The sequence below is a fragment of the Carassius auratus genome, chromosome 43 (genome assembly GCF_003368295.1).
Source record: "Carassius auratus strain Wakin chromosome 43, ASM336829v1, whole genome shotgun sequence".
NCBI classification, from domain to species: domain Eukaryota; kingdom Metazoa; phylum Chordata; class Actinopteri; order Cypriniformes; family Cyprinidae; genus Carassius; species Carassius auratus.
In genome coordinates, this window is record NC_039285.1 from 4,654,309 (window position 1) to 4,667,948 (window position 13,640).

Consider the following 13,640-nt stretch of genomic DNA (forward strand, 5'->3'; position numbering starts at 1 on the left):
AATTTAATACAAGATAAGTTATTTAAAAAGTTGAGTGAGTAATATTGTGTGTACAATTAATTATAATAAAAAAAGGCCATCATTTACATTTAATGAGATTATACAAAAGTGTGCAAGAATATTGCCAAATCTAAAAATAATGGTCTGCAGCTTAATCTTAAAGATGCAAAAGGAATCGTGGCATATCGTGTACATATAATCCTGTCTTAGACATTTTTTCTTGCTTTATTAAGGCTCATTGAAATGTTGTGACAGACTTTTTACTTACATTGGACTTGTGACAATATTTAGACTTGGATCTTGGATGTCATGTGTTTCAGGAGGAAGACAAACGTCAGTTACGAGAAACCTCAATGCATCCGCTGAACTCAGAGCATTATGTTCATACATTTAAAGAAATCACCAATTTTTCTGGAACGATCAACGTGACTTATCGGTACCTCGCTGGAACACCTTTACCTCGAAAGAGTAAGACTTAAGTCCTTTGTACACTTTAACAGTGCACACGGTTTAAAAAAATAAATGATTTATCAAAAAAAAAATATGTACAATGTGCAAAACTGCACAACTGTATAATTTATGATCAAGCATTTCGAGTTGTGCATTTATGTATATATTTAATTATTTATCTGTGTTCTTCTGTATATGTATGTTTAGGCACACACACACACCCCTATATATACATATACTGCACACGAGAAGGCACACAAAAAATGACAATTACATATTACATCATTTTGCTTTAGGTAAATGTATATTGTTTTAGTAATATTTGTATATTCCTCACTGGACTGCATAACAAAATTGATTAAGATTAAAAGTTATTATTGATTAAGAACTTTTTTAGTTTTAACTTTTATCAGTTCAAGGCATAGATTCTCTTCCTCCATAATTTTTCATGTACTTTTGCAGAGTATCTCACCATTGGATTGTCGTCTGTGAAAAGAAAGCGAGGAAACTACCTGCTGGAGACCATCAAGTCTATTTTTGACCAATCTAGTTACGAGGAGCTCAAAGAGATTGTTGTGGTTGTCCACTTGGCAGACTTTGACCTGGCATGGTGCGAGAGCCTAGTTCATGAAATCTCAAGGAAGTTCGGCCACCATATCATTGCAGGACGGCTGCTAGTTATCCATGCACCTGAGGAATACTACCCATCCCTGGATGGGTTGAAGAGAAACTACAATGATCCGGAGGATAGGGTACGCTTCCGTTCCAAACAGAATGTAGATTATGCATTTCTGCTAAACTTCTGCACCAACCTGTCAGATTTCTACATGATGTTGGAGGACGATGTGCGCTGCTCTCGAAACTTTCTCACCGCCCTAAAGAAAGTGGTAGCTTCTAGGGAGGGATCGTATTGGGTGATGCTGGAATTCTCCAAACTGGGCTACATAGGGAAGCTGTACCACTCACGAGACCTTCCAAGACTTGCCCATTTCTTGCTCATGTTCTATCAGGAGATGCCTTGCGATTGGCTTCTTATCCACTTCCGAGGCCTACTGGCTCAGAAGGATGCGATTCGCTTCAAGCCTTCCCTTTTTCAACACATGGGCTACTATTCCTCTTATAAAGGGGCAGAAAACAAACTTAAGGATGATGACTTTGAAGAAGACTCCCTTGATATCCCAGACAACCCACCTGCCAGTTTGTACACAAACATAAATGTTTTTGAGAGCTATGATGCTGCCAAAGCTTACAGTAGTGTGGATGAGTACTTTTGGGGCAAGGCTCCATCCACTGGGGACTTTTATGTAATAGTGTTCAACAAGGCAACAAAAATCAGCAAAATCAAGATCATCACGGGAACGGATGATCGGCAGAATGATATTTTGCATCACGGAGCTCTGGAAGTGGGGGAGAAATTAGTAGGAACTAAAAAGGGAAGGCAGTGCTCCTCTTATATAACTTTAGGGGAGTTTAAAAATGGAAACATTGAGGTTCAAGATGTGGACCACAAGATAGCGTTTGATATTGAGTGTGTTCGCATTGTGGTAACAGCAAGTCAGAAAGAATGGCTTATCATAAGAAGCATAAGCCTCTGGACTATTCAAGGTGCCGGTCAATGAGAACTTTTTTGAACCGTAGCTAAAGGCACAAGTATCTGTTTATTTATCTTTTTTATTTATTTCTGCAATTTATAAATTATTTATTCACCTGAGAAATTGACCTTTATTTATTCAAATTTATTCAGACTAATTTAAAGGCAGTACAATATTTGACACATCTAAGGCATTTCAGTTAATTCCAAACATGAACGATTCAGACAATAAAGATACATATATATATATAATATATATAAAAACATTAAGAGTACTTATTTGTTTCCCTCGTTTTTCATTATTAATTCATAATGTGTACTCCTCAACAAAGAACTCTGAGAAGCTACTCTGTTTTGACTCTTCTTTGGCCAAGGTGTACACTGCACTTTTTGCCCCTTATTTTCCTTAAACCAGACCTATTTATATCATTTTTATTTAGATTAATTTTAACAACTTTTATTAAATGTTTTTCTTGCTTGAAGCAGAGATCTATTAAGGTTTACAAAAGAAAAAAATATTTCCCATTGAAGTAAGATAAACTTAAATTGAGATGTTCCTGATAAACAACTCTTAATGTCTTGCATAATTTTGCTTTAAGTAAATGTGTCCTTCTTATATATATATATATAAGCAATGATTTTTCACAGTGAATCTGTTTTCCATATTTTAACAAACAGGCATCTCCAATTATAGTTACTGAAAAAGTTGCTTGAAACTGAATTATAAGCACTTCATTTGAGTTAAGTTATTTAATTTTTTTGGTTTGTTTACTCTTCTATACCTCTAAAATATTTGCTTATCCTGCTCTCCTTTCTGCCAAGTACACAGGGTCAATGTTGTCTTGAATATACAATGTATTGTGGCATGAATCTACTCCGCAACATTTCCTGTTATCTCCACACTGAATAATAGCAGAAATGTTATTCAATCAATCCTGGGCCAAAAGGGTCTCTTTAGTAGAGTTTTGTTTTGTTTGTGCATTTCTTCAGAGGCATGGACTGGGACAGTGTGGCTATTTGCCCATCTTCTGAAGTGTTGTGAATGGACAGTACAGTGAGAAATGAGGTAAACCTCCTTCCCCTTTTCAGTATTTTCCTCCTATCTTTTGCGCAGTGCAATTTTACCAGGGTAAACTGAATTTTGTTCGACTCATTCCCCCATAAAATGACACCAGCAAAAACCACCCTAGAGCAGACCGTTCTCATAGCAAACCCTGGCTGTAATTGTTGGACGCTCCATTTAAATGCAGTTTTCTGTCATTGTGTGAGTGTATGCTCTATACACCATATCTGTCACTATGAGTATTTGTTTACTCTGTTTACCAAATCACTTTTCCACAAGATGTTTTGAGAGACATTAAAACTTGGTTTCGCAACCATCTAATTACTCCGTCAGAGTGTGCATGTCACATGAATAATGCAATAATAAGACAACTGTTTACATGACTCTGTGATGTTGCAGAATGTGTTTATCTCCTGTTTTTCTTTCTTTATTTATTTTCCCCATGAAAACAACTGATTTTCTTTGGTCTATTATCATACTGCAGTTCACACGTGTGTAGTAGTTCACTGGATCATAAAAATAATCTGTACTTTGCATGATTTTTGCAGTTGTCTTTTCCAACACCCAAGATACAAAATGTACACTACATTAAGAAGTGCTTTGCACAAACTTATGTCAAAAGTTAACTCTGCCATAGTTATCAAGAAGCCATTACTACCACTATTTCTCAGGCTAGAAATGTGTTACATTGCATTCATTTCTTTCCCAAGTCAGAACTGCATTGTTTCTTTGTCACTGTTTTATTCAGCTTACTGGACGTGAATACCTCTTGCTCAATTGTATTTGTGAATGGATGCATTTCAGACTTTTATGGCTATTTAATGTCACAGTATGTTTTCAATAGTTTTCTAATGCTTTCTTGTGAGCAAAGCACAGGTCCTTTTTTTAAACAGCCAGCTAAACCTTAGGGCTGGGTGAGTAATGAAATGTTACAAATGAAAATATTGGAAGGTTTTGTCTTCCTAATAAAACAACTGACTAAATCATTGTTCATGCATGAGCTAAGAAAGAATGCCGCAGTGTTAGTACGCCTGTCGGTTTTAGGCTTTATGACTTGTTTTCAAGTGTCTTCTCTGAACTTGACTGGCTTTGTACTGTACTTGATTTGTAATTTAACTGTACTTATACTACATTACAACAACGGACATCTTACGTATCGTGCTGCATAGGTGAAGAGAATGTGTTATGATGTACAGTATGTTGTATTTCTCCCACACTGTTTGTCACATGGTACTGTAACTATATTGTAAAATTACATATATTTTTTTACATTTATCATTAGAACTGTTTGCCTTGTATATTGTACCTAAATATACATTGACTCAAGTGATGAGTTGACTAAAATGAATGCCATTTCATCATTGAAAATCCAGAGATTGTAAGGAAAAACACTTCTGGGGAAACAAAATTCTTTTTTTGTAGAGGTCTAAATAAATTTGCATGCAGATGAACACATCTCTCCTGCAGTAATCTGGCTGGACGCACAGTATAAGCCAGCTTGGATACATTTGAATATTCTCTGCCTTATAAGTTCCTAGGCCTGCTTTTGTGTCTATGCAGGTGAACACAAGTTCAAACAAGCCACACTATTCAGAAATCCCTTACTGCTGTGGAAATAAACATTAGCTTGTGTGATAAAGTGTATAAAGGAATTTTAGAGTCTTGAAATGATCACAGATGTCAGTGGATTCTATCAAACCATGGCCCAAAGCAGTAGCTGCCTCATGCATTATTTATTTGTTTATTCATATGCTTTGTGTCATGTTTATACATTCATAATGAATTTACAATGCTTAGGCTATATTTTGGCTGGATTTTCTGTTTCTATTCCGCAGTATATTACTTCATCATACAGTGTTTTGTAGAAACACAGGATTTTCTCTTAAATTATTTTGGTTGTTGCACAAGTTAAAAACAAAGGTAAACAAGGAAATATAAATTATACACATTGCCATGGTATAACAAATACTTCCCTGAGGAAATATTTCCAATTGCTGTATTCTCCCTCCAAGTTAGTCTGTAAGTGTTGCTCTTATGATTAGTGTCAAGGATTTTGCAACATAGTTGCTGATAGATTTCAGACTTCGGATGGATGCGACTGCAAAGTCCTTAACTGATGGATTGTGACATATTGTCATATCTGTTTCATATCCAAACAAAGCTTTTACAGGTTTGGAATAACATGGGGGTAAGTGATTAATGGCAATATTTTAATTTTGGGGTGGAGTGTCCCTTTGAATTGATTGTGAAATTGATTGCATGACAGACTATTCCAATTTTGTATTGGGCCTTGATGTCCAAGATCAAATCTGGCTCTTGAAACCAGTTCAGTTAGGTGCACTTATGGTACAGATCATGGTGGAAACTCGTTCCTTTGCAGTAATTCTTTCTTTCTTTCCTATTGTTTTTAAAATTTTCCCCTCTCCACAAAACATTTGAAATCAATTTAAGTATCGCGTAGGCTCTTTGAGATGTCAATCACAATCAATAACAGCTATTGTGAATCACCCCAGTGAAGCAGACTCTCAGTAAGTAATGCACATTTCATAGAAATTTCATCAAAGTTATTACTTTTTGCTCTCACATTTTGATCAAGTACTACATGTATTTTACAGACAAAGGTTTTCAAAGAAAATAATAAAAGTAAAACTGAAAATTGTTTTTACAGCACTTAGCAAATTCTTTTCTTGTATAATGAAATTAATTTTTACCATGATAAATGATGGGTACGGTAGGAGAGACTGCAGGCAACTGTAACATGCTTAACTTCAGTCACAAATAAACCAGTGATGAAACTTAATTCAGCAGATGAAAAATCCTTGAAAAGGAATGTTTTGTGAGAATATTTCAGCAAAAAAGTGATGTATGAAAATTTATTTGCTTAATTTTTCCACAATATTTTTGGATGATTGTGAATTTTAACTATGTATTACTTTTCAAGTTATCATCAAATCATTCATTTTTTAAGCCTTTTTACTGTTACAGTTTCCTTTGTAACATATTCTTGTTTTTCATACCAAAGGATTGCAAGTAAATTGTCAAAAATCTGTTCTTTATGAAGGATAATATTACAATTGTCTTCTTTATAATTCATGTTTCTACATAATTCAATTATGTATACATGAACAACTATCTCAAATGATCCTTACATTAAGTTAACACTGAGTGTTCCCTAGAAGGCCTATTTTTGTTGCAGACCCAGCAATTTCCACAATTTCAGTACAGAAAATCTGAGGCTACAGCAGCACTGCCCTTCAAAGTGGAGTGGAACTAATGCTGAGGTGAGTCCATATGGCAGGCGAGATATGTGGGAAACCGTAGCTAATATGCATTTTAAAAGGTGTCAGAATGGTCCAGAAAAACCAATATGCCATAATAACTCCTGGCCCCGCGCAGAGCATCACCCAATCGATTCAAGGTTTCCATGGCAGCCAGTCTGCGTAAATAAGGTACCAAACCATACAATCAGATGATGCGAATCTGAAGCGGAGAGGCTTCTCATATCATATTCCCAAATGATCTGCTGTGCACAGGATCTCTCACGCCATCTGATTCCCAGGAAAAATCATTATGGATGTTAATACCTTCAGTGAGGCAGGCAGAATATAAAAGGCAGGGAGTGGGAACCAATCGATTGTTTTTTACTCAAAAAGTTCAGCTGAGTTTCATATGAAAGTAATTCCACTTCGATCTGTCTCAAACTGCAAGCTGATTAAGCCCCAGAGCTCTACAGTGAAACTATAGATTTATCAGTACCTCAATATTACACCGTTAATGGGACAGCATGGGGGTTGAATTTGGAATAGAAGAAATATTTCTGGCAGAGCTTTGGCATGAAAGATGTGTCGCTTTAAGATAGAAATATTTGCACATTTGCTTCAGGGAAGTAGAAGAGCTAATAAAAGCTTTTAAATAGTTGACCCCTTTTAGGGATTGAAAAGCATTTACATCAAATCACTTAAACATTTGTGATTGAGCTATAAGAAGGATAAACGCGGGCAAACATTGCACAAACCCTAAGTGTGTTACTGCAATTGCCTTAACACAAGTTCCTTGATGAAACCATGATTGACAACAAAAAAAGTATTAAACAGTTTTACCGCATTGAAAGCATTTCAAAGTAAAATGCCTGCAGTGCTTGAGGTTTATTCACGCCTGCAAGCCAAGAATTTTTCAAATATTACCCTTAGATGAAATTGCGGATGACAGGTGTGGAGGAAAAATATGTTGAAACGTGTGAATTATGTGTTTTTATTCAGTTCTATTGAACCCAACACCTCACTTATCTCCAGTGACTTGGTTTACCACCAATCTGTGAATATTTTAAGCCATTTGTGGTAGAATGGTAGCTGCAGGAAATCAGAGATTACATAGCAATTAAATAAACACAAAAAAAACTGCTAACCATTAACTTTTAAATAGCTTGTCTGTAAAATATAGTCTCCACTTAATAGCTGTCCTGCCCCTATAAAGAAATCAAGGCATGATTGTAATTGTATTTGATCTGTTTTGTGTTGCAACATCCAAATCCAACAAAGGAATCCTGGCATGTATATGGGTTTTTGAATGGTTTAAGGGCCTAGTGATATGGATGTCAGAGAAAGACGTGATGAAGAGAATGGAAAAGAAAAGCATGAACAGATTGATGGGTAAACAAAGGAGCATAAAAAGTTGTTCCCCAAGGAGCGGAGGAGCTCAAAACAGAGATGTGGGTGATGAATGGCTTGTAATAAGCCGGTGACTGTCTGACGGCCACTGATCTAAGGTCCCTTTGCGATTAGATGCTCTCACGCTCACGGGGAATCTGCGATGACAAGGATGTGATCTGTGTGTTGATGTGTTTGGGGGCTGGTGTGTCATTGTGAAACAAACTGTCGCTGAGACAGAAGGGCCACGTTCTGTCAAACCACGTCTGCACTCCTATTTTAAAGAACAAACATGCTACATAAACTTGATGGAACAATATGGAGATCTGGGCCTTTTGGACCCGTTAAAGTCAGCATGAAATGAAACAACACAGTCTATGCATGTTGTAGATATCATTGTGAACATTTCATCCATGCATATATTTAATTTTCTAAAAATGTTTTGACCTTGCAATGTTTATTCAAAATGGCATCAACTGGACATCTCTGTTGACATTTGCAGGATGTCTCCAATCATTTATTCTGTTTAAACTTCACCCTTGCAAGTTTGCGTTCATCTTACTTCAGTTTTGAGTACAATGTCCAAAACACTCAAAACATTGGATCTGCGTAGAACCAATTTCAAATACTTTTTATTTTTATACTTGGATGCACGTCACAGTATGAAAGAAAAGATCTGCCATTGGCCATCTGACTGGCATATAAAGCTGCCAATCATCATTTGTTTTATTCAGAATCATGCTTAGGGACGTGAAAATTTTAAGTCGATGTCCCTGCAAGAACATCTCCTTAAGTCCTCAAGAGTCTATCATGTCATTGTCACAGTTGTAAACACAACCACTTTCTTCTTCCATTAAAGCTGAAGTAGGTAACTTTTGTAAAAATGTATTTGTGAAACCATCCATTATGTCCTGACAGTAGAATATGAGATAGATAATCCTTGAAAAAATCAAGCTCCTCTGGCTCCTCCCAGTGGCCCTAATGCCATTTGCAGAAATTCATCCACTCCCGGTAAGAAACAACCAATCAGAGCTGTGGTCCGTAACTTTTTTTTGTGTTAAAGATTTACAAAATGTATATAATAAGCGAGTACACCATGAATCCATTTTCCAAACCGTGTTTTTAGCCTTTCCTGAATCATTAGGGTCCATCTATAATAAGTGTTTATATTCGGACTATTTTAGATTGCTTCGGGGGTACCGCAGCGGAGTAACCCAGTACTGTTGTGATTCTTCATTGACATAAACAGAGAGAAGTAGCTCCGGCTACAATGTTCTTCCACAAGACACAAGCAGTTCTGTTTATTAACCGCTAGAGCGTCAAAAGTTACCGACTGCAGCTTTAAGGGGTTGGCCTCACAACGGTTTTGTTTCCAGGCAGAAATCCTGTAGAATTCAACCAATCAGATCACTGCCGAAATATTTCCCATTCTGTGTGCTTTATGTTTCTGACATTCAGTCAAAGGTCTATGGGCACGAGGCTTAGACTAAAGGGACAGCTAACCTATAAAATAACAATTCTGTGATCATTCAACTCACACTCATGTCATTCTAAACTTGTATGACTTTCTTTCTTTTGCAGAACACAAAAACGTTTTACCCCACAATATAATAGTTTGTGTAAAATGGGTGCACTATCCCTTTAAGATGTGGGTGCAGAATTACAATTCCATGTATCACTGACCAAGCTCTGTGCAACAGAGCTGTGCCATTTTTATAGACAATCCTGAGTCAATTACAGCATGGATGCAAGTGGTTTAGATGAATCCGGAGGGGAGGAGGATAAACCTGGAGTAAAACAAGACCTGTAGTCCCTGTCCGATAAGAACAAAGGATCCGTCTAATGGCAATCATTAGCTGGTTAGCACACTCCTTACACTGATAAGCAGGTGTTCACCTGTGGGCCCAGAGACACAATGCCACAGGTGTTGGAATGGACCAATTCTGGCTATGCTTACTGTCCCGTGGGCCACGGTGGTTTAATATCCCATCACTGCAATGCACCAAGGTAGAGACCCACATCTGGCTCTTCTTAGCTGCTGTCACATATCATGCTAGGGGCGTTGGAACCAGATCTACCCTCATCCAATAATTAGTCTCATTTATCCTGCTGGTCCCCTCAGAGTGTTGCTCTGGGCTCCTGCCTGCTCCTCTGCACCGCTTTCATCAGTAAACCATTAAAGTTTCATAAGTATTAACTACTGTCTGATGACACTCTCCCTCAATGGAGCAGCTTTATGAAACGGATGGTGCCCATCACTCTGCAGCAGTTGATAGATCCCGCTGCTGCCTGTGCCAGAGAGAACAGACATGAGATTTTGTGAGAGGGATATGATTGTAGAACTGATTGCAAATGGACTCTAAAATAAAGGCCCTGAAATGGGTTTCGCCATTTCAGTGATAGAAGAATCTTACATTATTTGGTACACCTATCTCTATATTGTACGTACTAATGTTTTCACAAATATGCTGTTATTGTAAAATTGGTTGAACCTAAAATGTTGCAAAGAACCTTTGAAGAATCTTTATTTAAATGTGTGGAGACATAAATGCATCTGTTTTAAAGGTTGATTAACCTGTCCAGTGTAGAAGTTGAGAACAGAAAAAAAAACTTACAGTGAAGTATGCTCAGTTGCTAATGCTCAGTATGCCAATTGGTGCAGAATAATTTGCTTTTGTAAAAAAATATGAAGACAAATGTGACCCATGCTGGCATAATGAGTAGGAATGCGCACATGCTAATTTTGAGCTTCAGGCAAAGAGAGTGAAAGAAATGTTGATTTTAGTCGATTTTGAGGTTTTCACAAAAATGAGTTCATTAAGCCCTCATCTTAGCGATCCCAATACTCCAAATAATTTTAGATGTTTAATTGCCTTTATTTGTACATTTTCTGAGAGGAGTACCTTTTCTCTGCTCGTTTCTCATGCTGACTGTCATCCGAAGCACGTGCATAAAGAGCTTCCCACTGCACATGATCCCGATAAATAGGCCTACACATACTCAGAATTACAGTATTTAAGTATACATGCAAACATAATCTTATGTCATAAGTGAACAGTTAGGGAACTGTTGGGAAAAAAACATCTGATGTGTAACATTATATTAGATCAAAGCTTTACATGCTTTACTATATAGGCCGTCTGTCTCATTAATGTTAATCTAATCTAATAAAAGAAAAGAGGGAATCACTTGCTGCTCTTGATTGAACTGCTTTTGTAGTAAAATAATCCATTTATTTGTAATTAACACGCTAAAGGGATTTTTACATTTGATTATTTGTTTTTCTTCAATGCTTTTATGTAAAATGAAAAATTGCAATGAATTGTTTCTTTCTTATATTTGTTCTACAGTTTTTTTGTTTGTTTGTTTGTTCATTTGCATTTGTTCTCATTTATAATAACAAAGATAATATATTAATTAATATTAATATAATATAATAATATAAAAGGAGGAAAAGATGCAGTGTTTCGCTGTGATTTTGCTTTAGAACATTCATAAAACTTTACTGACTCTATCGACTTGATTCCAACAAATCATACATAAAGTACATACAAAAATAACTTACGTGTTTTGGTTTAGGTATGAGGATGTATACATAATTGTTGTTTATAATTATATATTTTAGCTCTACTTGTACTTGGATATTTTTATGTTATTTTGCTAGGTTGTGTCACTAATATGGTGGTAGTGTTTATTTTGGTCATGTTTCTTCCATTTTTGGTCTTTGCAGGCTTTTGAGTTAGTCCAGTGCTTAAGAAGTGCTGTTGCATTTTATTAATAAAGTGTTAATTGGTTAAATTAATTTGATGAGTTAAAGCAATGGAAACACATAACTTTTTGCAGAATGCATAGTGTTTTTGGTAGCCAGTGTTTGTAATTCAATTATGTTTGTTATGGAGAGTGTTGAATTTTTTGTATTATGTTCATTGAAAAAAAACAACTTTAAGATGATTCAACTATTTTGCCCTTAGTTGAATAAACTCATAAACTCATAAAATTTTAAGTTGACGTATATTTTTTTTAAAAATATGTGGCTTATAATATGAATCTGTGTTACTGTACATATAACTTTAAGCCAGTATGGAAAGTGTTAAGGATCAGTTTGCAAGCAATGAGCCATTAGCCAAGAAATTAATCAATGTTCTCTCTGTGAGTGTGTAAACAGTACACCAAACAAATTGTCCTCGCTATTATGAAAATATTATACATCCATTACATTTGCAACCTTGTAAAATAATAATATTTGGGAAAGTTCAATACACTGTATAACAATAGCAGAATTATCCTGATATTTGCTGAAGTGGCACGGCTCCTCTTCAAAGTCTGTTAGATGATGAGAGGATGTGTTTTTGATGATGATTGAAAGAGCTAATGTACTCATGTGCTGTCTGTCTTCTGTTGTCATAGCGGACCCCTTTGCTCTCTGTCTCCTATTACTGCACTGTCCCTCTCCATTGTAACAGCCTTAATTATAGATTAATGGCAGGGTTTTCCCTGCATGTAGTGTGGAGATAACTCTTTTCCCTAGGCACGTCTTTAAAAGCATTGCACTGCTGGGAGCATTAAAAACGAAAGAGACTGCGGTGCTGCGGAGAACAAAGGCACTCTGGCCTATCCCCTCTCCCACTTTCCCATTGCAAGCTATGTAATAACTGAGTGCAGGCCTTGAAAATAGAGGTGAGATGTTTACGGTAGTCATTTCAATTTTGGCAGCCAAAGAGATGCAATCAGCTCATTTAAAAGCCTGCTTAGTGGCTACCTTTCTTTCCTCCCATGTGACAATTACTGCCGCCTTCTCCATCAGGCTCTTAATGGCTCTGCTTGGAGCCTGTCGAAGACCATCAGGCTTCTTTCTTCCTTTTCTAGAGGGAGCTTTAAAAAGAGCCAACACAGGAGAAGAACAAATTGGATAAGTTTGCTTTTTCGGTGGAAATGTTGCTTTTTCCTCTGCCATTCAGTGTCAACGGGTGTACTTAATGACATTAGTTTCTTTGCTTTTCAGGGTTTTTATATTTCTTTGTAGAATGTGTCATTACTTTAAAGTAAGATACATAAAAATGTGAAAGTTCTAGCTATCCCACACATAATCCAAACTCTTGACAATACTTTTTCTTATCATGGCCAAGAACCACCTACTTGTCAGAAAGAGACTGTATGACCCAAGAAACATGTAGACTTTGTAATGAGACTTTATTTCCACAGAGGTGGGGGGGGATGCATATTATTTAATTGACATTGATATCTGTGGTTCCATGAAGACCCTTTAACATCAATCTCTCCATTGCACAAAAAAGTTATTTATAGTGAAAAGGTTCTTCAGAGTATTAAAATGTTCTTCACATTAAGAAAAAATGTTCCTTTTAAGAGCTGTTAATTGAAAGGTTCTTCTGACAACCCAGAATGGTTCTTCTATGACATTGCTTCAAAGCCCAGTCCCTTTTTGAAACCTTTATTTTTTGGGAGAGTAAGCATCCAAACCAAACTCTAAACATATTTAAAAAGTTTAATGGAGAATTTTATCAAATCCACAGATTAATTATTTATTATCACACTGTAAAAAAAAATTATTTAGCAGTTTAGTTGTTTCAACGATTGTTTTTATGTTTACACAACTTGCAGTTACTGAATTTTTTCATTCAACTAAAAATTTTAAGTTTTCACTGTCTCAACTAGCTCGAAAGTTGACTCAACTAGATTATTTGTTCTCTCATCTTAAATTTTTTTTTGAATCAATGAAGTAGCAATATCACGTTCTCAAGATCACTTATCGCGATATCTAGTCATTCTCCTGAAGGCCATTGCAGACCAGTGTTGCCAACTTAGCAATTTTGTCACTAGATTTAGCGACTTTTCAGACCCCCATAGCGACTTTTTTCCAAAAAAGCGACTA

General features: G+C 36.2%; 1 protein-coding gene across 1 annotated transcript in view; it reads left to right on the forward strand.

The window, feature by feature from the left end:
- LOC113061513 (alpha-1,3-mannosyl-glycoprotein 4-beta-N-acetylglucosaminyltransferase C-like) overlaps nt 1–2,154 on the forward strand; it is a 52,433-nt gene extending 50,279 nt beyond the window's left edge. The window contains exons 3-4 of the mRNA XM_026230676.1: nt 321–468; nt 913–2,154. Coding sequence (XP_026086461.1) covers nt 321–468; nt 913–2,069 — 1,305 coding nt within the window. The 3' untranslated portion in view covers nt 2,070–2,154. The remainder of the gene's footprint in view (nt 1–320; nt 469–912) is intronic.
- Nucleotides 2,155–13,640: the final 11,486 nt, after the last annotated feature.